The sequence below is a fragment of the Chaetodon trifascialis genome, chromosome 3, assembly GCF_039877785.1.
Source record: "Chaetodon trifascialis isolate fChaTrf1 chromosome 3, fChaTrf1.hap1, whole genome shotgun sequence".
NCBI classification, from domain to species: Eukaryota; Metazoa; Chordata; class Actinopteri; order Chaetodontiformes; family Chaetodontidae; genus Chaetodon; species Chaetodon trifascialis.
In genome coordinates this window covers 18,711,943-18,738,074 of record NC_092058.1, presented here as the reverse complement: position 1 = coordinate 18,738,074, position 26,132 = coordinate 18,711,943, and the positions used below count along the sequence as shown (strand labels likewise).

The window sequence follows — 26,132 nt, the reverse complement described above, 5'->3', positions numbered from 1 at the left end:
GTGACACCAGCTGCCTCTCTGTCACTTTGTGTTCTCTGGTGGTGGCTTCAGGGGCTCAGCTAAACGCTGTTTACCACCACCACCAAACACAATGCTAACCCCAATGCTGGAAAGCCCACACACACACACATACGCAGTGATGTGAACAAGGCATTCAGAAGTGTCTTTGGAAACTATGTCAAGATGCGTGTGAAGAGGCAGGCTTTGTGTTCCCACTTTTTTGGGAACTTTCCTTATGTACTGTTTGAGAACAGCATTTCACTTCTTGCTCAGTGTTGGTATTTTGCTTTTGCTGGAGCACTGAGATGTTTCAAGAGCATTGCGTGCATGAACCACTTTAAGAACAAGAGAGGCAGCCTGGTCCTCCGCTTTCTAGCTCATCTAGTCTCTCTCTCTCCCTCTCTTTCCTCTTCTCTCCCTCCCTCCTCCCCTCTCAGCACTCGCTCTCTCTTGCTGGTGACCAGAGCAGCTTTATAATTGGAGCAGCGATGGCAGCTTCCCTGCCGACTGCTCCTTTTAAATTACAAGCTCCACTGCTCTCCATAAACTCTGCCCTGCCTCAGACAAGCTACTGCCATTGACTGGCTGAAAAAGTCTTCACGACTTTTGTTTGTGAGCAGATGAAAATTAAGTGTGTGTATGCGTGCGTACATGTGACTCACCTGTATCTCCAGCTGCTGAACCACCTGCATCTGGACTCGGCACTGAGCAGTGCTGCGGTCATCTAGGGCGTGCTCATTGTTCAAGTGCCTGGAGGTGAGGTGAGGGAAAATGCAAGAGGATCCGCGTTCAATCACATTTTTGGGTAAATAAGTTAATAAAAAGCATCAAGATCAAAACACTGCTAGTCTCAATTCAATCAGTCAACAGAAACATCATTAAACCAATTCAGACGTCCTGAATGATGAAGTAACAAAACTCAGCTCTTTGGCTTTTATTTAAACTGAGTTATGAACTGTTTCAGCGCTATGAAAATAAATCACAATCTTGGAAGTTTATTTTGTCTAGTGAAGGACGCAGCAGCTGTGTTTTGTGTGTGTATACTTCATTGGTGCTCAGTGAGCCATGGTCCAAGACAACCACCTGGACATGAGCTCATGTGTTATCACTCAAAACCTTATCTAAAGACTTTCTGTTAGCTAAACTCTGCGTATTAACACTGGTGTGCATGAGTGTGTGTGTGCGTGCATGTGCATGTGTGTGTGTGTGCATGTTTGAATGGTGGCGCTGTTTGTTTCCTCCGATGTGGGAGGACCCGGGACCTTCTGATCTTTCCCAGCCCACCCCTCCCTAGTCTCCCTTCCTCCATCCCTTTCTCTCTGCTCTGTCATCGCCAAGGTTATTCACAGGCTGCCGCTGCCTGCCCGGTGTGTGTGTGTGTGTGTCTGTGCTCAAGCATGTCACAGTGTGAGTGTGAGTGTGTGTGCCGGTAAATCACAGTGAGTTTTGTGTTATCCTGTGGTGTTAACTGGTAATATGAGTAATCTTCATTAAGCCACTTTCCTGACTTGTTTATTGTGAAAAAGTATGTTACAAAGGGAGATTTGTGTGTGTGCGCGCGCGTGCGTGCGTGCATGTGTGTGTGTGTGTGTCTTTAAGAAGGGAGAAAGTTAGGCAATATCAGGAGAAGAAATGAAACAAAAACAATGATGTCATGGCATGGCTAATCCAGGCAGATAGACGGCTCAACACAAGTGCACGATAATAATAACAAAAACATGATCTCACCCCTCTCTCTCTCTTTCACTCTCTGTTAAGCTCTCTCTCCTTCTTCCTCACTCGCACTTCTGTCCACTCTCTTCTTCCCACTCATCTTCCCCCGCAACTCCCCAAATGCCTATGATTCACACTCATTCCAACCAAATCTGCCCCCAAAACCCTCCCTTCTCTCTATAGCCGGGCCATAAACAGTAGCAGGGTTTTTTTTCGATGTGTCCCGACAATGAGGCTCTGTTTACTCCTCTGAGTGCTGGCAGACAAGGCTTTAACCCACATTACACCCAGCTCCACCGACCACAGCCAGAGTATTATACCAGAGGACTGGAGGAGGGAGGGGAGGTGGGCACAGAGAGGAGAAGAGAAGAAAGGCTTGAAATAGTGGAGTGTCTCCCTCCTCTGTTCTTCTGCTCTACCCTTTTCCCTCCTGGGGCGATGACTAAGGCTGGCTGGAAGGGAGCGCACTGTCGGACTGACGGCGTTATCTGTCACTGCCTCTCTTTTTTTTCATCTCTCTCTCTCTTACACACACACACTCTTTCACTCTAGCTCTCTTTCTCCTTCCATCTGCCCTGGGGCTACGTGAAATGAGACACCAAACAACAGCTTTCCTCTCCAAACTTTCCCAGCCTGCCTGCACGCTTTGATCTGACTGTCCGATGCCATCACAATCACCACGCACACTTCTCTGATTATGTGTATGTGTGTGTACGGGTACGTATTTCATCACCCGGGCTTATTAATATCTCCGTTGTTCAAATAGCTAAGAGTTCCACATAGATAATGAGAGTGTGAGTTTGTTTAGGGCTTCATTAGAGGCTTGTGAAGCCTTCATTAGCGGCCATAGTGCCATGGGGAAGTCCACTGTCCTGTGTGTGTGTGTGTGTGTGTGTGTGTGTGTGTGTGTGTGTGTGTGTGTGTGTGTGTGTGTGTGTGTGTGTGTGTGTGAGACAGAGGAGGACGAGGTAGCAGAATGTCAAGGCCAGCTACTGCATCAGCATACCCCGGTGACTCCAAACTGGCAAATAACATGACGGATGCAGACTTGGAATGAGAAATTGTTTGATGTCTTTGTGCGGAAAGAAAAAGCTGTGCATGTGGATGAGCTGATTAAGAATCGTTTTCTATCCAAGCAAAGAAACAATCTGTCTGACCCTTCAGAGAAAAGGCACGCAAAACACAAACATATGCAGACAAAAAAAAAGCCTAAACAAATGAATCCACTTATATCTTTAGATCACTTTAAAGCAACAAATGAATGGATACAAGCGCGCAGACGCAGCCAATAAAAGGCGAGCGTGGAACGATAGCAAGGAAGATGATACTGTTGTAGCAGGAGCCCAAAGAATTCCTCGAAAAAAGAATACTTGCTCACATGTTGAGTGTACGTGCCTACCTGTGTGTTTGTGCATTTGGGCGTATGCATGCGTGTGCCCCGGAGCAAATGTGATGTAACACATTGCAACAGATGAATTAGTGAGATGTGAAAAACGACAGCCACGTGCATGACTGAAACTCTCATATTTAACACAAGCTGTAGCTTCATTTTGCTCTGCTTCCTCTTTTGTCCCTACTGCTGATCTGAATCAGAGACAGGGCCTTTTTAAGTAAGTTTTAATATGGTCTTAAACCCGGTTGGTGGTCAGTGAGAGTGAAGCGTGTGAATGCAAATTTCAGAGGTTTGCAAATTACCGCCTGAAATTGAAAACAATGCTGCTGGCACTGATCTTTAGAGAATTTGGGCAAAGGTCTATGAGATTGGTAACTATAGACGCACTCAAGAGCTCTTAAAGGATGTGTAAATGGAAAACTGACATTTTAAAAGGAGCGCTGGTCAAAACAGAACCTCTGTCACTGCTGTCTTTTTCCAAGCTGCAGTATTAAATATGCAGTATGCAGGTATGTGCTGTCATGGGCTTTCATACTTTAAGTCCAAGTACATCACTTTCATCCCTGCACTAATGTCTGTTTTACAATGTGTGGCATATTATTTTCATCTGTAACCCCAAGCTACGTCTCATGTGTCATATGTTGGGTGGTTGTTAACTTACTTGATGAACTGTCCCATGTCCTCACACAGTGCTTCACAGCCAGGCCACTTACACTCTCCATGGCCGTAGAGAGGATGGGAGCCGGCATGCTCCTCATGACTGTAGGGAGAGACACGCACAGAAAGAGATGACAGTAAGACAGTAAAACAGATACGCAGCAAATAAAAGCAGTTACTTTCTCAGCGTAAGAAGCACAACGTTAATAAGCCACACTCTTACACACATGCAAAACTAACTGTAGCAGCAGAAGCATCACTACAGCCAGCTGAGTCTGGTTAGCAGTCATTAGTTTGTACAGTTCATGAAGCCAAGTGCAAAGAGTGGAGGATAGAGCAGAGTGGGGTCAGTTACAGAAGCCAGGCAAATAAGGGAACCAGTCCAGCAACCTCAGAGGCAAATTCTTTAAGTCCATGACCTGCCTTTCTGTCCTTGGCGTATGTGCTATGCATGTGTGTGTTAGTGTTGGTGTGTGTTCTTACGTTTCAGGAGTTGACACAGAGTCGGCACAGGACCAACCAGCCATGACTGATTGGCGGCGGCTGCCGTCATGTGCTGGTTGTTCTTTTGTGGTGAGCTTGTGCACGTGTGTGTTTTTGTGTGTGTATCTGTGCATATTTATGAGCCTGTGTGTTTGTTGTATGTGTGTGCGGCGATGAAAGACGGGGCCAGGTTTGGTTTGGACCCAGGGTGAAATAACTGTGTCCATGTGTGTGTGTGTGTGCGTGCATGTCTGTGTTTGTGTGTATGTGCACGTGTGTGTGTGTGTGGCAGGTCCAGTAGCAGATGTGGTTCAGACCTGGACCTTCGCCGGCGACTGCTGTCTCCACATATATTTACATGACTGTGTATGTGTGTATTTGTGTGTGTGTGTGTGCGCGCGTGTGTGTGTGTGTGTGTGTGTGTGTGTGTGTGTGTGTGTGTGTGTGTGTGTGTGTAAGTGCGTGTGTGCATGTGTGTGTGGACTGGGATGGGGATTCTCCCAAATCAACATCAGAAGGTTGTCTAACAAAAACCATTTGTCTCGCAGATGGAAACATGTCTCTCCTTCTCCCTTCGCTTTTTCGCCTCTTCCTGATCATATGTGCTGGCTGAGGTTGGAGCTTGTGTGTGTGTGTGTGTGTGTGTGTGTGTGTGTGTGTGTGTGTGTGTGTGTGTGTGTGTGTGTTGGCTGTGGTTGAGTCAACTCAGAAGCAGCTCAGACAGCAGACATGACAAACTGCTGGCAACCACATTCTCCTCCACATCAGCCATGCATTAGCTTAGCAGGCTAACACACTAATGCTACCCCCTTTGTACTCCTGCTAAAGCAAACCCTGCAGCACACTGTGGCTGGAGTATGACCGTGTGTGACATATATGATCAACGAACAGAAGCTCTTTTGATACTTGTACACCTGCCTTGACCCCCTCCAAAAGGAGGTCAGAGGTCAACAATGCCTATGGAGCAAGCAGTGAATCAGTGCTACAAGAAACCGCAGACCACCCTCCAATAGTGTGTCCTTCTGTCTCAGCCTCGTCCACTCATGTGTGCGTATGTTTGTGTGTGTGTGCACTACTCACTGGCTGCTGGGGGGTTGGCTGCCTTTGGAGTAAAGGGGGACATGGTCATCTCCGCTGTCTGCCTTGGTGAAGGAGGATATCCACTCAAACAGTCTGGCTCTTAAAGACGGAGACAAGCCCATGAGCAGCCAACACAGCCATGGGGCAGCACAGCCCTCACATGCTGCAGGACAAGTACTACTAGAAAATGCATCTCTGATATGTCAACACGGTCAGGAGGAATTTATCCCTTAAGCGAATTTAGATGTACAAATAAATGACTCCAACAAATTTCCATTTTCTACCAGGCGGCCTGCCTCCACCATCCTCTCCTCTCCTCTATACTATACTGGCATGTGGTTGACAGCATACTGGCAGAACATACTGAACCCAACACACCTCCTATCAAATGAGCAGAAAGACACTGACACCCTGGTGACGTGTGATATGCTGCATGTGCGTGTTTTGTAAAGGTGTTTATATGCGTAGGTGTGGAAGAACAGCTAAAAGTTAAAAGCCCAAAAATGACATCACAAGAGTGTGTGAGTTAGACGGGTTACGGGTCACACAGAGGACAGACACAGCATCACAATGTGCATGCTGTGCATCACTGTACCTGTCTCTCTTTGGGGTGTGGCTCTGTCCGTTGGCCAGGCTGTGCAGTGGGATGTGAGCGCTGGCAGCTTTGGGGAAAGCTGAGGTAGAATTGGAGCTGTTGGTGCTCAAGTCCAGGCCCTCTGCCTGTTTCAGGGCCTCCTCACTGCTTGGCACCCCCGACACCTCCTTCCACAGCTGTTGAAGGTCTGACGGACACATCGCTGCAGAGAAGGAATGCACTTAACTTAGTACCTAACTCGTTTGATCAGTTTCACATGTTTGGCGCAAAGGAGATTATAGGATATTTAAGTTAAGATTATTAAAACAAAATTAGGAAGAAATGTGGTTAATAATAAGTAAGATGAGACATTATCTACAATACTGCCCACACACAGATACACTATGAATAAACTGATGTCACAGAGGGCCACAACTGACTATGCACATAAAACACACATGCATCTATTACAGTCCTCTGGGAGCAGTTCAGAGAGGAAAATAGGACAAACTAAAACAGACAGGAGGTTAACTTCTGCATGTTTTTGCAATTTTTCCAGATATCTACAATAGTTCAACTATTTCCTAATCTCTTTTGGCAATTGCTCTGGTCTACCAGCACCACTGCTCCTGTCAGTACCACTATTTCTCTGGACAGGGTGGGTGCACACTTTGAGTTCTTTTGAGTCGCAGCTTTGTTATTTCTGCTCCAATTTCAGAGTGCGAGAGACGCCTAAAATGCCACAGCCCACTCCAATGGATCTTACCATGCGCGTAAGCACACACGCATGCATGCAGCCACACATACACACACACACACACACACGTGCACATACACACACACACACATACACAGACCTCGCAGCAATCCAAATATTATGTCTGCTTTGTCTGCATTCTTCTGCGGTCCCGCCAAAACAAAAGTTCTCACTCTGGAGGAATGAGGCGGTGTGAGCATGGATTTCTGTGTGTGTGTGTGTGTGTGTGTGTGTGTGTGTGTGTATTATCCAAGAAACCCGACCAATCTTTGGACACACCCAGAAAGGGAAAGTGTAAAGTTGTTAAGAGATTGTCTACATAAACTGCTTCCTCTTTTGACTAATCAGACCAGCTCACACCACATCCATTCAATTAAGAATACAAAAAAATGTAACTTTAAAGGAAAAAAAGGTATTCTGGTGTAAGTCAGTTTGTTAACATTAATAATACTAACATAACATACGGTATTTGTAACGAAAAAAAATTGATTTTGCGAGCATTCGGGTGAAAATTTGGTCTCACAGCATCCTCCAGCAACAGACACAAAGTATTTGAGAGGATGAGAGCACTCCTGCTGTTAAACGTACACACATCTGGCTGCTAGGCTCATATTAGTTCACACTGATGCTGGTAGACAAATGTGACATTACTTTAGAAGGTGCTGCCTAACACAAGGAAGTCATCTAATGGACCTTTTTTTTGTACGAGTGAAACAAGTCCTTACACTCTGTCAGTGCTTGATCAGCCTGTGTTTAGAAACAATCAGCGGATTCTTATTGAAATTAGTTTTGTTCTCTCTGTTTTGCCTCCATCTTACTGCAGTCAGAGAGGTAAACAAATACCATAGCAGGACCCCTCATGTCACCCCACCCCTCGACCAACTACCCACCGGACACAACGGCCCTTTGAGGCGGGGCAACAGGGTGTGCAGTTGTGTGTGTAGGTGTGAGTGTTTATGCATGTGTGTTTGTGTGTTTGTGTGGCATGGCTGGCCAGAGGAATGCTCTGGCTCACGCCTGGCTGAGCCGTCACAATGGACCGGCTCTTTCACACTGCAGGGAAATTCCACTCTGATACGGAGGGGGAGAGAGAGAGAGAGAGAGAGAGAGAGAGAGAGAGAGAGAGAGAGAGAGAGAGAGAGAGAGAGAGAGAGAGAGAGAGAAGGAGATGCCAAAGCCAAATGTTTGAAACTGTCTGAAAAATTACACTCTCCTAGTCAAAACTGTGGCCTCTGTCTTTTCTATTCAATTTGCATCTTCTCGTTTTTTGTTGTTTTTTTCACTCTCTATAAACTGTTAATTCCACACACACGCACACACACACACACACACACACACACACACACACACACACACACACACACACACACACACACACACACACACACACACACACACACACACACACACACACACACACACACCTGCCCCCTAACACATAAACACACATGCCCAAGTCACTCTACAGTGTCTGTGCACTATTTAGAAATGAAATTGATTTGAGTTTATTTTGGTTTTTGTCAGATTCCGATCACAGAGCGAGAGTACGACAGCTTGTGTGTGTGACTGCATGTGAAAGAGAGAGAACCGCCAGACGGAGGGAAGGAAACTGGCCTGTTTGGTCGACTCAGTCAGCGCTTTAGCAATGTTACGGCCACTTTAGAGCCCCTAAAGCATTCTCTGTGTGTGAGACAGTGTGTATGCGTGTGTACTGGCAAAAGTAGACAAAGACAAACACACAACAGTCAACTTTTATTGTTCTAAAACTGTGCTGACAAAATGAAGAGACTGTGGCAGAAGTTACATATCGGAACAAAAAAAGAAAATCCAGTGGGCACAGCAATAGCAAAATGATGATGCTCTTGTGTCTGGCTATTCTCAAGCACACATACACACATACACACACATACACACATACACACCCACACACACACACACACACACACACACACACACACACACACACACACACACACACACACACACACACCTCTTAGCAGGGGGTTTAGTGGCATATTTTACTTATTATCCAAATGAGTACCTTCCACAAACCCACCAATCAGGTTTCCTTTTATCTTTTATAGGCTGATTAACTTAACAGGCTTCACATGCGGCACTGGGCACAGGCCTGCGTGTGTGTGCTCGGTTTAGACCATGTGTGCATGCATGTTTGTCAGGATGCGTCTGTGCTGTTAGGGCTGCACATGTGAATGTGAGCGTGTGTGCATGCGCGTACCTTGCTGCAGAGACTGCATGGTGGCGGTGGGCTGCAGTGGGACCAGGCCTTGTCTCTGGAGGTTGAGGATGTGCTGCTGCTGAAGCTGCTGCATCTGGATCAGCTGCTGCTGGAAGGCCAACTGCTTACTGCCTAACTGCTGTTAGCCAGAAAGACAGAGACAGGGGGTCGAAAAAGTTAGCAAGTGAAGTAAAACTTCCACATTATCTACATCCAATTCTTCACAAGTTTATTTTTTTACTCATCTTATTTTTTTAATTGCAGTAATAAACTCTTCATTCATTCTGGTACAAAAAATGTCAAACCCTGAACCAGGAGAGGCCTGCAGAAACCAGCTTGCATGTAGAAAAAACACTTTGATCTGCTCCAACATAAACACTGAAAGGGCTCAAATTCTGCAGAAGTGTCACATTTTTCAATTGTAGTTTTGAACTTTGTTACTTGGCCCTGATAGTTTTTTTTTATTTTTCATTTTCTTCAACATCTAAGAAGAAGCCTTCTTTATCTGCTCTGCTTTTATGATTTCAGTTGACCTCACTGCATCATTCAACAAATTCAAGTAAAAAGTGAGTTAAACATCTTATGAAAAAGTAAAAAAGATGATATAAAGGTCATCTATCTGCTGCTGAAAAACCAAGTGAGAACTATGAGGCCCGAGAGCAGAAAATTAGTTCCATATTAAATGGAAGAAAAGCTCGAAGCTGAGCTGTGAGGACCCTGAGGATGAAGAGCAGGAGGGAAGGGAATGAGGGAGGTTGAAGGGAGAGTGGGAGAGCCTACATGGCGCGTGGCGATAATGTCGGTGTGTGTTACGGTGATAAATGTCCCCTTTCCTGCTCTCCCAGTCTGGGGCAGACCTGGCCTGTGCTGCGCTGTTTGAAGTCCCCCCTGACCAACCCCCGAGAGAAATGGACTTTATCTCTCACAGATAACTAGAGGAGAAGAAAAATAAATAAATACAACTTGAGGAACTGCTCATTGTGTGTCCATGTGTATGTGTGTGTGAGGGAGAGAGTGGCAGCAAGGAACTCTTTGAACAGAGAGGATCTCACAGGAAGGGCAGAAAGGTCACTTCCTTTCAGACTTGGTGCCTGGGGAGAAAAAGTGTGATGGCAGTGTGTTTGTGTGTGGGAGGGGGCTTTTCGGGAGGTGCAAGGGGGCGTAGAGGAGTAAGTACAAAACCTATTCTTCATTAAAGAAAAACAGAGTAAGATTAAAAAAAAGGGGAAAACACCTTTTTTCATACAACAGTTCAATGGAATTCGGTTTCAAAACTTGAAACTGAGAGTATTATTAATATTTGCTGGAAATCTCGGGCCTGTTTCACAAACAGTGTTTCACATACACGTGTCGCAACCACAGCGTGCGTTTTGAATCGTGAAATGTGCCAAAAGTAACGAGAGAGGAAATGACATTGTGTTCCAAGTTACAGTTTGCGTGTTGCAAATTTGGTGAAACAGGCCCCTGATCAGGACTTAGTAGTGTTAATAGATAAGGATTCTAAAGAATGAAGAATAAATCTACAGTACAAGAGACAAAAAGTGGTGATGATTCAACGGCCACACAGAAATCTTTGCTCGGGGTGGCCAGACTTCAGATCTACACCTTTGGTCACTGCAAACATATGTCAATAGAGCTTCCTGGTAGTTCGAGTAGGATCCAGCAGTCGCAGGTCAAACTATCTAGGAGCCAATCAACCACGTGTACAGTCCATGAAGCAGACCTGATGCTGTCTAATCCTGCACACTGCTCCCACCATCAGTCTCCTCCTGCACTTTGCTTACAATCTAGTTTGTTGGTTGTGTTTGTTACTGTGTTGAAACATTCATCTCTTTGGCTTTGTCATGGACAAAACCTGTCATGTTTACATAGTTCAGTTCTTGTGAAGTGAATTGCCCAATTCTCATTTGATGCAATACATGTTTTATCATGATCAGAGTGAACAGTTTCCCGTTTTTCTCTCTTTCTCCTGCCCCTCCTTTTCTACTTGTCCATCTATTTTATTTCTTTCACCCCCCCCCCAGCCTCTCATTCCCTCCTGAGATATGGCTACGGTTCTTTAAAACAATGTGTGTGTGTGTGTGTGTGTGTGTGTGTGTGTGTGTGTGTGTGTGTGTGTGTGTGTGTGTGCCTGTGTTCTGTTTACATTAGCTGTGGCTGAGTGGCCAAAGCTAGCGCAGTAACAGGCTGTCAATGTGATTTATGAGCACATCACACACTGTCTGAGCCTGCCAGTCACACAGACACAGAGACACACACACACACACACACACACACACACACACACACACACACACACACACACACACACACGTAGAGGGACACTAAGAGCAGACACACACGCACGGGCACACACGCACACACACTGTAGATGGACACTGGCAGACGCACACATCTCTTATGATGGTCAGAGTCACTTCATTAAGCTGACTCCTGACCAGTCCCAAATGTACCGGCGACACACACAAACCCTGACTCGACATACACATACATACTCTTTCTTTCAACGCATCACTTCCACGCAGACGAGAACGTGAGGAGGAATTGCAGAAAAGAGGGAGAAGGGCAAAAAGTCACAGCCACTCGAGCACAGACTGTTTTATCCTCCCTCCTTCCTCCTCTGTCTCCTCTGACTCTTCCTGTTCTGTTGTTTTCTGGGTGTGTTAAAGGCCAGCTTGAGTCTAAAAATGGTGAAAATCCTCTCCCACACCAGCTGATTGCTGGTTATCTTGGCTTGTCGGACAGGCTTACAAACAGTGCCAGGCTTACATAAATGAAACACACCCCCTGCCTCAATGTCTGACAGGACCAGATATTAGACTCAACTAAAAAGGTGTTTTTGGTGTTGACTGATGGCTCGCAGCAACTGTAAAACACTGACTGCTAGAAATGGCCTTAGTCATATCAGCTACTGTATATGCAGCTCTGTAGGAAGGCATATTCCCCCAAGTGTATGTGTTTGTGCAGTGAACCATCACACATCAAGCCTCTCCCTCTCTGCATGTATGTGTAGCTGTGTGACCAGTGTTTGCACTTGTCTAGTTGTTACAGGACAACAAACGTGAAAACTGGGACAGCAGCAGGGAGAAGGGAGAAAGGGAAAGCGATTCAGACACCCTCTCAACATGCGAGTCAACCACAACTGGTTTGCTTTGGTCACGGTCGAGTTGGCTGACCGCTGTCGGCGAGGAGTTTGGGCAGAGGGGAGGGGTCTGCCCACTGGGAGAGGGGGACGAGGGAGAGGAGGAGGAAGAAGGGGAGAAATCTAGGATGTGTCTTCTCATGCGTTTATCAGAAAAGTCTCATGAGGCCCTTTTCCCTTTTCTGTCTCCTGCTTGGTCCTCTGTGTGCTCGGTAATTTTGGTGAATGAGCATTCATGTAGCAAAAATGTCTCTATCATACGCATGCAGTACCCACATGCACAAACAGGCATACACACACACACACACACACCCTCTCGTACACACAGGTTATGACAGTAATCTTGTCAGATCGATTGCGAACCTCTTTGTTGTGCCACGATGTGATCCTAGTTGATCCTCTGTTATCCTACTGTACCACAGCTGTGGTTAAACCTGGTACAGTGTGCGTGTTCATGCATATTTGTGTGTGTGCGGGAGAGAAAGCGAGAGCAAGGGAGGCTCCTTGTGCTGGCGGGGTTAATTGACAATTAAAAGAGTGGCAGACCCCTCCTACAGAGAGATTTCACCTCCGGCTTAGAGCTGAAGGCATGCAAATGAATACTTTGGCAGGGGAGCGTATGGCTTAGCACAGCACGCCTTTGCTGCCTCAACATGGCATGCTGGTGGAAAAAAAATGAAAATCCATATTCACTAATCTTTGTTTTGGGAGGAGTTTGTGCACACAACAATAAACTAGAGGAAAAAGGAGGACGAGCGCCAACATATGTATCATACATCCTATACATTAGATCCTCAGCATGATTTTTTCCTTCTGCTGGCTCCCATGTCAACCGCTTTTACTGCATTTAAGGGTACTTGTGTACCTCAGAGTGTACTTGAGCCGAGTGAGTGTGTACTTGGTGAAGTTCACCTCTTTTGCCGCTTGCTTCCCAGCCTGCTGCTGCTGCTGCTGTTGCTGCTGCTGCTGCTGCTGAGTCAGAAGCTGGAGATGCAACTGCTCCTGCTGCTTCTTGTAGTACTCCTGTAACTAGAGACAGGCGCAGAAAGAGAGTTGAGGGGATGAGGAGGAGGGGGAGAGGGAGGAAGAAATATGAGGCGAGTGAGTCACAACACACTTTGTATCAACCTCAACAATACCACAGTCTTCCAACAGTGAAACGCCCCGCCATAGTCTGACACCATAACTTGAATGGGAGTCTTAAGGAATGCAGCCGCTTTCTATTCCACTGCTGTCAGTGAAGGCCGCAGTTTATTGTTGTGGCGGTGTGTGGTTTATTGACAAACCACATACAACAAGCGAACACAGACCTGAGAAAGACTGCTGAAGAATATTATGGAGCTATTATGGTGTGTCAAGTGATTGTGTCAGTCAAAGCTACTGTATAACGCCGAACCTGCTTGGATTATTCACACTGAGTTCAAGCACTGCACAGAAGGATGTGACTGTGGCACAATGTAGTCAGGCAGAACTACACCTGCACACATGCACCGTATCACGCCATTGTGAAGGAGAAGCTGACATGTTTGAAAAATAAGGGGGAAAAAAATCTATGCACATGCTCTTTACACACACACACACACGCAGGCACACATGTGCACACACACGCACACACAGTCTGCAAGACTGAACAGGACCATTCTAAGCCTACAGGGAAGAAATACACATGGAGATATTCCTGTGAAATACTTTAAGCCAGCTCTTACTGTATTTACTGTACTGCTGTCATAAAACACCTGCTGGGACTGTGTGTGTGTGTGTGTGTGTGTGTGTGTGTGCGTGTGTATGTAAAGGCAGTCCATCCATCGCCATAACGGCCTCACAGACTTTGAGGAAAGTGACAGAATTTGTCTGCACTCTTTCGTGTTCTTCAAGTTCACTAGCATTTTCTTTTCTGCTGTAATTATGCAGATATCATCTGGAATGAACTGGACTGCAATGCTAAATGCAATAATTTTAGACTACCGGATTTAGCATTGCAGTCTAATTTATGGAAACACACACATTAAGTCATGATTCGCTCACACACACACGCACACGCTCAGTCTCCTCTGACTGGCCATGGCTCGTCTGTTTGTTTGAGTTACTAATCACTAATTTACTCAGGAAGCTCCATTAAGATTATAATCTTGCTGAGAGGAGAGCAAGGCGGACAGGAAAATTCACACTGACCACAGTGTGTGTTTGTGTGTCTGTGTGTGTGTGGGGGGTTATCCTCTGGAGAACAGCTTGTACATGTGTCCGTCTGCAGTTTGTCTTTGTTTCATGGTGCGTCAAATGTTCAAAGAGGCTTTTCAGCAGAGAATGACTTCACAACGCAGCAGTTGTTTCAGTCTCTCATCCGTCTGACCCTGCAGTGAGCAGACTACACACCACTGCCTCTTCACCACACGTCCTGCGTAATGTAATGGTCCGGCTCTTTTTGCGTAAAGCTGTTTTCCATTTCCAGTTTCAATCTTGCTCCAGCTATTACTTAAATTTTGCATAATTTACTGTTCTTTTGTAATATGACATTCCATCTTGTCCTCAATTTATTTTAAATGCAGGACTCATTCCTTGTTGCTGCTCTTTCTTTTCTTTTCCATCTGTCTTTCCTCTCTTTTATCGCTCCTTAGGCGGAGTTAATCTCTCTTTTCCGCGTCACTAGCCCTGATCACCTCCTCATCACACAGACAAATGCATATGCAAGCGCACACACACACACACACAGGCAAGCAGGCAGGCAGGCAGGCACGCACGCACGCACACACACACACTAGGCTGGAGAGTGGTGAGTTGCGGGAATAATTAAGTGATAATTAAGGTCTTTTTAATGATTTGATTCAGTGGCTCTGTGCATTAAGAGTATGTGTAAGTGAGGCACTCACCTCTCCAGCCTATTACCATGACCTTGACTTTAGTGAATGCACCAGGAAAGAAAGACAGCGCAGCTGTAGCATAAGTAAAGGTTAGAGCAAACTTAAAGGTTAAAGCACACATACACACACACATGCAAATCCACAAACGAGTGCCCGTACAAACACACAACTGCTGCAGCAGTGAGCCAGAAACTTCACTTACACACCCTTACACAATGCTGTATTGCCATGGGGATATGAAATTTAATGCTTCAGTGAGTGATATGTTGGTTGATTGTTCTGCATGTGTGTGTGTGTAAAAATGCCTGATTTGCAGATATACATTAAGAGCAAGTCCATACTGTGGTTAATTAAGTGGGAGAGCAATGTTAAACTCAGTGGTTTTAATAGCAGAAGTATAATGTATGTGTGTGTATGTGTGTGTGTGTGTGTGTGTGTGTGTGTGTGTGTGTGTGTGTGTGTGTGTGTGTGTGTGTGTGTGTGTGTGTGTGTGTATGTGTGTGTGAGTGAGTGAATGAGTGCATGAGTGTGCATGATCAAACCCCCCCTCTTTTTTTTCCTCGTTAGAGAAAAAAAGAGCTGGTGAAGAGGTTCTTAACCATCTGCACGTCTGCTTCCAGAAAGCCAGCACATTTCACATTTCCATTATGATACATGCTGTCAGATCTTCCCCCTGCAATTCATACTCGCCTAAAGCTACAGCTCCTTATTAAATCTACGGTCTGCTCTGGCCTTGCCTGCCTGTGTATGTATGTGTTTTGTCGACATCCCTATGCTGCAATTACTCTACTGTATCTCCACTCCGTTAATAATCCTCTTCACAGCCTTTACGAGGTTGCCTGTGTGTTACACGTGTGTAGGTAGGAGGTCACAGGTTAGTGCGTTCAAGTATTTGACATATCTGTTGCGGATGAAGACTGTTTTTTTTGTTTGTGTTGACATGGCAACCCCTCACCTGCCGGGCATCAACACACACACCTGAATCACTATGATTCACTGGCTGATGCTAAAAGGCCTACAAGTGTGTGTGTGTGTGTGTGTGTGTGTGTGTGTGTGTGTGTGTCAGTGTATTTGCACGTGTGTGCATGCAGGCGGGAGCATGCACATTCTCCTAGCAACAATGCTAAAGAGGTGGTACTTGAAATGACAATGTGTGTATAAGTGGATATGTGGACGAGTTTATCTTCAAAGATCTCCGAGCAGTGAATAAGATACAATCACGCCCAGTGTGTGTCAGCACCTACTAAAACAGACACATCCAAACATGCCGGCCTGGGACTGGGTCCAATCAGAGTGTGTGTGTGTGTGTGTGTGTGTGTGTGTGTGTGTGTGTGTGTGTGTGTGTGTGCGTGTGGGGGGCAGTGCGTCTGTGTGTGTTTTACCTGCTGTAGCATTAGAGCCTGCTGTTGCTGCAGCAGGGCCTGGAGCTGAGGGGGAGACAGGATCTGTTGCATCTGTTGAGGAGTGATCATCTGTGGGCTCATCATAGCCATGGACACAGGCACCTACAGACAGCACAGGGACACACACACACACACACACACACGTCTGATAATTCACATTTAAATACTCGCTTGCAAAAGTAGGACAGCTCAATCAATGGGTTAAGCTTTGTGTGAAAAGGCCCAGTCAGCTCGCTGTGCATGACTGTGCCTGCAAACTGAACGCTCAGCTCAAAACAAACAATCTGAATGGAGGCTGTACAGTATGCTGGTATGGACAGGTAAAGTTAGAGACGTGTGCTGTCTCTTATTCTCTGTTGTCAGTCACTGCTATGAAAAGCTGGCAACATCAGACAAAGATAAATAGACAGACGCACCACGGCGCACACATATTGTTGACACTTTTCCACACAAGGCTGGCATTGTTTTAAAAAAAAAAAAAAAAAAGCAATTTCTGTGACAACAGGCAGATGAAAGGACAGATATGCAATCTCCCTTTAAGATATAAAATCTTATCTGCTTCCATAAACACATGATTAGGACTGCCTCCGATTCTCTTTCCACACAGTCAAGCCTGGCTAAGAAGAAAGGAACAACAGAGTGGCTATCTGATGAGATGTCTATCTCATCAGATAGAGCTGCAGGCAGGCAAAGAGAGAGAGAGAGACAGAGAGAGAGAGAGAGAGAATGGAGTGATTTTTGCAGTTTTGTGTTGTGCAGCACTCTTAATGCACATGCACTGTACACAGAGATGGACAGAGATGCTAATCGGACTACAAACAACCCAAAACTGGAGTCAAACTAACCACATAGATCAGAAACCAAGACACACAAATGCAGAATATGTGGAAAACCACACAAAAATCCTGCTGACGAAGTGCTTTTGTATTTATTAACTGAATTAAGGTTTGAAAAAACGAGAGGGATAAAGAAGCAGAGCAGTGGAGACGCTGAGAGATATTTCGGGGAGAGATTGAGTTGGAGACCGACCCCTCTCCCTTCTGTCACTGCCTGCACATCAATAAACCGCGTATACTGCCTTCTCAGTACAAATAATCCTGTCTGTTAAGAAGTGATGGCTGTTTTACAGAGAAATACAAGGGAGAGTTATCACCTCTGAAATTGGCCATTTATCTATATTCACTCCATGTTGAAATATCAATCTCACCCATGGTCAGACTGTGTGTATGTGTGCATCTGTGTGTGGGCTTGTGTGTGTGGGCACGCATACAAGTGCTGGTGTGTGCGGAGCTCTCATCAGAGCAGTCTATCTACTCACCACCTGAGGGGATGGCAGGTAGGGAGGGTGATGGGAGAGTGAATTGTGTGGTAGAGAGCAAGGGGACGAGCTGTCACTGCTAAATTAAATCTGTAAAGAGCTGATTTGACTTTGTAAACAAGATTGGCCATAAATACAAACCCTCTTTCTCCACCTGGCCCCTGTCTCCCCCTCCCTCCTTCCTTCCTTCCATCACAGTCTGTTTTTATCTCTGCGTGCTTGTGTTGAGGAGGAGAAGGAGAAGGAGAAGAAGAAGGAGTAGGAGGAGGAGGAGGAGAGGGAGAAGAAGAAGAAGAAGAAGAAGAAGAAGAAGAAGAAGAAGAAGAAGGAGGAGAAGGAGGAGGAGGAGGAGGAAGAAGAAGAAGAAGTAGAAGAAGTCAGAGTGGGGTGAGGCAGGGGAAGGGTGGTGTTGTGGCAGTTGGTAAAGGAACAGGCAGAGGGGATGGGGTGGTGGGGTGTAGCGAGCAAGGTGGGGGTGGTGATGGGTGCCGCTTGGCGTCATGCCAGCTTGCCCCCGCCGCCGGGCCTTGTCAGTCTAAGCTGCCAAATGAAAAGCTGTAATTAATTGCTCTTGTGCATCCCATTCTTCCTCCTTGACAACTCATACATTCTATTTTATACACACCGCCATTGACATTTTCAAGTCACAGGCGTAATAATTACTGGAGTTATAGCACCTTTCGGTGTGTTGGCTGATGCTCTGATGCCAGAACCAAATGCGCGTCCATGTGTGCTGATACTATACTGTATATGTGTGTGTGTGTGTGTGTGTGTGTGTGTGTGTGTGTGGGTGGATGTGTGTAAACGTGCATGTATGCATGTTATTAAGGATGAATGTGTGTGTGGCAGGCTGAATGCTGAGTAGTTAAGGTTTGACGCCATTAATTGCCCCTATAATCTAATATCACAAAGCGTGGTGATTATGGGGCATGCGTTGCCACCGCCATACGACACCGCCAGCCTGAGAGCGCCGCCACAAAACAAAAGCCTCGCCATTAGCGATTTGACGGGCCAGGACAAAAGCGCCTCACAATGCGGAATTATATTTTCATTCGGCTTTGTCTCTCCCGGTGAATGATTTCTCCCCTTTCATTGGACTGTGAATAGGGAGAGTCTGAAAAGCCGGGCGATTTGAAGTCAGCCATTTATTAAATGTATTTAATTTTTTTTCCGCTGTCATCCCATTTTTTCGCGTTGCATGTTAATTTAAAAGAGAGAGATGCGTGGTAGATTAGTGGGAGAGAGGTGAAGCTGGGGGTGGGGGGCGTGAGTGGAGGGGCGAGCAGAGAGAGGGGAGAAGGAAGGATACCATCCACACAGTGGAAGAATGGAAACAAGGAGCGAAGGAAGGAAAGAAATAATGGTTGGAAAACAGAGAGAAAGGAGAAATGTGGCTGAGAGCTTGAGGCAGTGTGACCGTGAAGACGCACACAAATACGGGTGAACAATCTCCTACAGTTTGAGAAATGTGAAAGTTGAACCACTAGTAATAGTGAGATTTTAAAGATGTCACTCCCGTCATTAAAATGCTTAATTCAGTCACACGTACACACACAAGCAGACACATATGCACTGCTGAGGGGTCGGCGGCTGACAGAGGTCAACCCCTGTCTTGGGGAGAGCGAGCTGGCGTGAGGGAGGGAGGAGAGGAGAAGCGAGAGACAGCCTTGTCGTTTACAGAGAGCGGAGGAGTAATTAGAGGGGTTGTTTGAAGAGGGAGTTTAACTGATTAACAAAGGAAGAGAGGGAGTGAGGGAGCGCCCTAAAGATGGGAAGGAGAAGCAGGAGAAAGGCATGGAGTCCCAGAGGAGCAGAGAGAGAGAAAGAAGGGGGATGTAACTTGCATTTCAATGAGGCTCCATCCCTCTCTCCTCTCCTCCCTTGATGACTTTTCATTCTAACGAGGAGGAAAGCCCCACTTTCCATTTCAGATGAGTCCTCAGGAAGGGCGGAAGGAGAGCTATCAGATATTAAACCAGCATGCACCGAGGGGGGGAGGCAGGCCTATTGCAGCTCTGTGTTTATACAGAGACAGGCCGCTTAAATGACTGCATCTTCTCTAATTTAGGCGTGAACTTTGGATTTCACACCCTCACCTTCCTTCTAATTGAGGTCCCTGACTACAAAAATGCACCCAAAAACAAAGCAGTCTTAACCATCACTTAATATATGCCTGTGCACACCAAATGATCAGATTTAAAAAATAAATAAAGATGATCTCAATGATGTTTTGTCCACTTCTGTCCCTTTTGAAAAAAAAAAGTCAGTTGACAGTGTCCTCAACACTCCCATGAGCTTCACTAGCAGATACATTTACTGCTGCAGTCATTCACCTCATGCTGGCTCAAAAGTGAGCGGCCAGCACGTTGTGTGTACCTGTGTGTGTGTGTGTGTGTGTGTGTGTGTGTGTGTGTGTGTGTGTGTGTGTGTGTGTGTGTGTGTGTGAAAGCAGTGGCGAGAAGAAAGGAGACTATAATCAGAATCTAAACAGGCTCTCAGTCTAAATGATGCGGGCCCTGCCTCTGGGTCTATGGGGACACGCAGGAGAGAGGGATAATTGAAAAAATGACAGAGGAGAAAGCAGGAGGAAGAGAGAGGGGCTGACACAGACCTCCTCCCCTCCCTCCTCCTCATCCCCCGTCTCCTGGTAGGAGCAAACCCCAGCGCTGTTTATCCTTGTCACTGAGCATTACCACCTCACCCTGGAAGGGACGCCTGCCTTTCTGTCTCTCCTCTGGTCCACACACACACGCACGCACGCACGCACACACACACACACACACACACACACACACACACACACACACACACACACACACACACACACACACACACACACACACACACACACACAAGACATAACTGCACATAAAAACTGGCCTCTGACTTTTAAGCTTCACGCCATGATATATAGCCAGAAAGTTTCTGGCACCCTTTTTTTAGAAAGATTTAAATCCTTCTTGGCTATCAATGCTCACAAAGCTTCTCCTCTTCTGATTGGACTACTGGCAAAAGTGTGACAAATTAGCAGCAGTGGTTAAAAAAAGGAGAAATCTCTGCTTGTTCAGGCACACGGCCACTCCCGCCAATGTACAGGAGCTGCCAGCAGTTGCTGTTTGTGTGTGCTTTAATGGCTCACGGTGAACACTCCCTCTTCTTTTTGTTTTTTGTTTATTCAACAGCTATCATCACTATCGCTCCTTCCCTCTTTCAGTCCCTCCAGGTAAACAGCGTGTCTGTGCTCATCTTGCCATCATGATGGGTGGAAGGAGAGAACAAGAGGCTGGACAGAGAAAAGCACAGGAGTGAAGGAGAAAAGTGTTTGAGTGAAAAACAGATAGAAGGAGCGTCTACTTTGCTGAGAGCGTTGTTTGGAACTCAGGGCCAGGCCTCCACTGGAAGTAAAAGGACCCCATTGTGTGTGGTGAGTACCCCACCTCCAGCTAATCTGCAGCAGGGCCAGGGGCCACATTACTCTGGGGGAACTGATGAGCGAAGCCAGGTGGGTTGGGAATGATACAGGCATCTTACTGCCTCAAACTTTTTGCTGAGTAATGTTTCTGTCTGAGTCTACGAACAACATATGCGTGTGCACTGGTGCCAAAAAAAATCTCAGTGTGCCAAAAGAGCTTTATTGAATCTTTGTGTGTATGTTTCTTTCTATCACTACCTGCCTCCACATCACAGGTATTTTTGTGAAAGCCAGATTGGCAGATTTCTCATAACAAACTGAATTGGAGATAAGGCGAGTACAAAGGGGCTAAGGATGGATGACTGGTTGTGTGGATGCATGCATGTAAGGATGGATGAAAGGACAGAGGTGTGAGGACAGTGGAGGGACGCGAGCCTGCAGAGGAACACACTTGGGATCTCAAACTGGCCCATAGCTGAGCTGGGGCTTGTTCTACGCTCATGCAGGCACACGTATTCACACACATACACTTTGCATGTGGACACACATAACAGTCCGCTCTCCCTGACAGGGGTCTGACAAATGAAAAACAGAAAAAAACTTCAGAGAGGACAGTGAAAGACCAGTAAGTTCAAGTGGAAAATCCTCCTCTTCTCCCCCCCGCCCCCACCCTCCCTTCTCCTCCCCTCATCCACCCCCTCCCTCCATCTAACGCCCCAGTGCTTCAGAATAAAAATGACAACACATTTCCAGAAACACACACGCAGACACACACACACTCTGGGCGTTTCATTGGGAAGTGTGAGAGGCCGTTATCGACCATATTTCATTACTGATTTCACTCATGTTTCAAATCACAAAATAAGAGTTTCACACTTCAGTGGCCAGACCCAAACCTCTCCTCTCCATCCTTCCCCTCTGTCTGTCCACCCCTCTGCCCAGAGCCAAACCCATTCCACTGGCTGCTCAGCCTCCTCCCATACACCCTTCACAAACTGTCAGGACCCTGTACTACCCCCACAACACACACACACACACCAACCTACACACACATGCGCGCACACACGGCCCCAATTCCCTCCACATCAAATAAGAGAAACTGCCAACTAAGCACTTTCATTGAGTGGACAAAAGGAGTGCTTTGGGAAAAACACTTTGAAAGGAAATAAAAGAGAACGAGAGAAGGAACCGCTTCAGTACCGCAGACTCTGGGGGGCTAAACACTCATCTTTCCACATACTTTTGTTGATTAGTTAAAAGACTTTGAACCCTGCTTCAGAATCCTTATGTTCAGTAGTTTTTCCACAAATCTGTAGTGGTTCAAATAAGGCAGCTAGGGAAGGTCAGAAAACAATTCAGCCATACATAGAAAACTGGCAAATTATGGCTGCACTATTGATTCAAAGCATTTTCATTGAAAGAAAATCTCTGTTTTAAGACTGACATGACTCAGTCTCCTCCTCCCGTCTTTCTGCGTGGCTCCTTCTCTTCCTCCATCCCAGTGTGCTGGTGCCAGCCCTCTCCAGAGAGCAGAGAGCCAAGCTAATTAACATATCTCTAATGAGTCTTTTCATTTTTTTCCTAATTAAACGAGCTCCTCAATAATACATGAAAACAGGACACCGCGCTATTCAATTACATACGTATGGGCCACAGCCAAGCACGTGCATTAATCTGTATGTGTGTATGCCAAGTGGCAGTGTGTTAAGTGTGCCAGGCGTGTGTCTGCCAAGTGGGTGTATATGTGTCTGCTTGTGCCCACCCAGTGTATGAATGCGTGCCAAGTGTGTCCCTTGTAAAGAATTTGTGGCAGGTCATGGAGGCATGCTACGTATCACGCTGGGTAATCCGCCAATTGCCACTCCGTCTGCCAACTGTGTGCCCACCAATTCACTCAGTCGCACGCGTGCCACAACCAATTAAGGTAACTGTGGCCAATTATGTCCAATACCTACTACAAACACACACACCAAGTGTGAAATTATCCAAATACTACAGAGGGTAAGGACATCTTTCAAGTGTAATCTCTCACATGGAAGGAATGGCCTTTTTCACTTGGACTTATTCAGGAAAGACTGACTGAGCCTTTTGTGCTCCTTTTCCATGCTGCCCACAGCTAACTCGCACCTGCAGGCTGCTTGGTTCAGCCACGGGTTTATGCACGCCTTGCTTAAGGGCACATTAGCAGTAGTTGCTGAATAAGGACACAGAGTTACTACTACCACCCCAGTTCATTTTGTACTGTTCCATGTCTTGTGTAAGCAAATTTAAAAATCCAGCTCATGTATTAGACATAATACTGAGTGACAGATCGACAAGACCTCAAGCAAAACAACTTATGTTACATGTTCATTCAAAATGGCAATTTTCTCCTGTTTCCAGCCTGTCATTGTAAGTGTTGTCATTATCTCCCAACATTATTTCTATCTGTGCAAAATGTGTTTCTAACGTCAAATTAAAACGCCTCTTTGGTCTTGAATCATCAAACTCCTAAATAATCTCTCACACAATTCTGATTATTGCGCTTTTCACCAACTGTAGCTGCAATTTTTTTTGCACACAATCAATTTTTCCTGCAATTGCCTGTCTTGAGACTTGAGCTATTGTCGAGTTTCTCCTGAATGTGACACTTGACAGTGACACACACACGCACACACACACACACACACACACACACACACACACACACACACACACACACACACACACATACACACACACACACACACACACACACAGAGTGGATTGATACCATCTCACACAGCCAGCCAAACACAGAGACCATCTCTGAACAACCAATCAAAAAGCAGATATAATCTCTGAGTTTCTTTTGCTCTCAGCTCAGATCCTCCCCTCTATTATAAATAAAGAAAAGAAGAGAAATATGATGGGGAAGGGAGGGGAGTTGGGGGTGCATGGCGGGGAGGGGGGGGGGGCTTGTCAGTACAGACCAAGGTTTCTCCAGAGAAGTCAAGACACGAATAGAAGTCTTATAGCTCTCCCTGTCTGCCTCTGTCTTTCTCCCTCAGAGAGAAAGGAAAAATCTAATTATCGAGCTCCTAAAGATCTCATTATTGGCTGAGGCTCATTTGCATGTGTGAGAGCAGCCCAGCAGGAACCAACCTGAGGACGGCCATTTTGTGCCTGATGTGAGCCACTGTGTCACTGTACAGTTGCTTACTGCCACCTTTTGAAATGACCAGATTAAATGTCTGGCTTCACTCACTCCATCGCTCACTCACCCTCACTGCGGCCGACGGATGATTGCTTCAATTACAGCAGCTGAGTGCAGTTGCAGCGAATTAAAAATGATCATAAAGCTAGAAATGACTGTAATTAAGAGTTTTCTACACACCACTTTAGCAGTCAGGTTTGTTGTGAGGTCTAGTAAACAACTTCAGTGCTGCTGCTGCTGCTACAGACAGGTACACAAACAACACTTTGTGCTATGTTTGTGCCTGTGTTTCTGACTGCAAGGATCCAAGTACAAACACACACACACACAAATGTAAATCCAAGGGTGTGTGTGTGTGTGTGTGGGGCCATGTGAGCTGACAGCTCAGACAACAGAGATGTAGCGTGGATGCCCTGGAGAGTACAGAGAGGCTAGCCAGGCCAGGCACCAACAAACAAGACAAACAAGACAGAGATAGAGAGAGTACCAGAGGGGGAGTGTGTGTGTGTGAGTGTGTGTGTGTGTGTGTGTGTGTGTGTGTGTGTGTGTGTGTGTGTGTGTGTGTGTGTGTGTGTGTGTGTGAGTGTGCGTGCCCAAGGCAGAGAGCGAGGGAGGCCAGGGGAAGGTAATACTCCTTTCATATAAGAGATGGGCGTATGAGGCAGGTCAAATGAACATGTATTCAACCCGAGTTTGACCCCGTCCGTGTGAAATGCCGTCGCAGGTTAATCTCTTGTCAGCGTTCACAGAGACTCGACTGGAAGTTCCTAACACCTCGCTGCAAAACAACAGATCTACATCAGACGCAAACTTTCAGTTTCACTTCCCTCTGCATGCTCGCATTCTCTGACTTCCCCACTCACTATCTCTTAAGCCCTTTTAAAGATGAGACAAACTGCTTAAACATCAGTAACATTTAATTCTATCCTCACCGCATGAAGGACACGTCAAAGCAAAGTATTGTCCGATTTGTGTTTGAAAGAGAGAGGGTTTGAGGACGCACACTGCACTGCCAATGTGGATTCAAACCATGTGTATGGGAGGACAAACCAGAGACAAACTGCAGGTCAAAGTCGGGCTGAACCGCTGCAACACGTGTATTAATATCAATTCACACGTGCACCACTTTGTGTGATTTACATTATAAATGCAATTTCAATCTTTAGAATATTTTCCCAATGCAGATATGATATAAAACAGTATTTACTTTATTCTCCCATCCCTTTAAAGCCACCATGTAATTTCTCCAACTGCCAGTTTCTATCCAAAGTAAATAAAGTGATTCTGATTCCAATCAGGTTTTGATTAAAGCGTAATCCGCAAGATCCCCCTTTTTTAAATTTTATTTCATTTTTGACATCTTCTGGTAATAAGACATTAATTCTGTGGCATTTTTTGCACTTCCCAGAGGTCACTTGGCAATTAAACTGTGTGGCCGACACTGCAAAATCTTTTTCTTTGGTCTTTCTATTGATGACGTTTGAGTTCTGTGTGAATTTGTTTTCTTCCTCTGCTCTCTCATGGAGGCCACTGCTGTTCATACTACACACTTTGCTCTTCCTTTATGCCAAACAGACCCTTGTTTCTGCCACTGGAAATAAAAAAGGGCATTTTCTTTGCACCAAAGAGGTTTAAACCCAACTTCATGCATCATTTTCATATAAATATTGTTCAATGTCTATGAATAAACAAGACGTTACTAATAATTCCTTTTTATCTAGATGGCCTGCACAGTATTATCAATCTCCCACAAGCACCTTACTGACACTGCAAATGAAATCCGTCCTTGCCTCTGACTCACATCAGCCTCTCTCTTCCAAGTCTTTCGTCATTTCCTATACTGTGATGGCCCAGCTGTCTGTTTTTCATGTGGCATGTTAATGAGAAGAGCAGCGCGGCAGCCTGACTGCTGATCTAGTATACCCATGGCC

General features: G+C 45.9%; 1 protein-coding gene across 5 annotated transcripts in view; it reads right to left on the bottom strand.

Annotated features, from left to right (window-relative positions):
- The window catches only part of foxp4 (forkhead box P4), a 91,057-nt gene that overhangs the window by 14,043 nt on the left and 50,882 nt on the right, over nucleotides 1-26,132 (bottom strand). Inside the window, exons 4-10 of one of the 5 annotated variants that reach the window (XM_070958516.1) lie at nucleotides 16,276-16,398; nucleotides 12,948-13,064; nucleotides 8,894-9,032; nucleotides 5,922-6,123; nucleotides 5,327-5,425; nucleotides 3,768-3,866; nucleotides 663-750 (exon numbers count right to left, since the gene is read on the bottom strand). In XM_070958516.1, the coding sequence (XP_070814617.1) occupies nucleotides 663-750; nucleotides 3,768-3,866; nucleotides 5,327-5,425; nucleotides 5,922-6,123; nucleotides 8,894-9,032; nucleotides 12,948-13,064; nucleotides 16,276-16,398 (867 nt within the window). The remainder of the gene's footprint in view (nucleotides 1-662; nucleotides 751-3,767; nucleotides 3,867-5,326; nucleotides 5,426-5,921; nucleotides 6,124-8,893; nucleotides 9,033-12,947; nucleotides 13,065-16,275; nucleotides 16,399-26,132) is intronic. The other 4 variants (XM_070958518.1, XM_070958517.1, XM_070958519.1 and 1 more) reach the window with 4 other exon arrangements.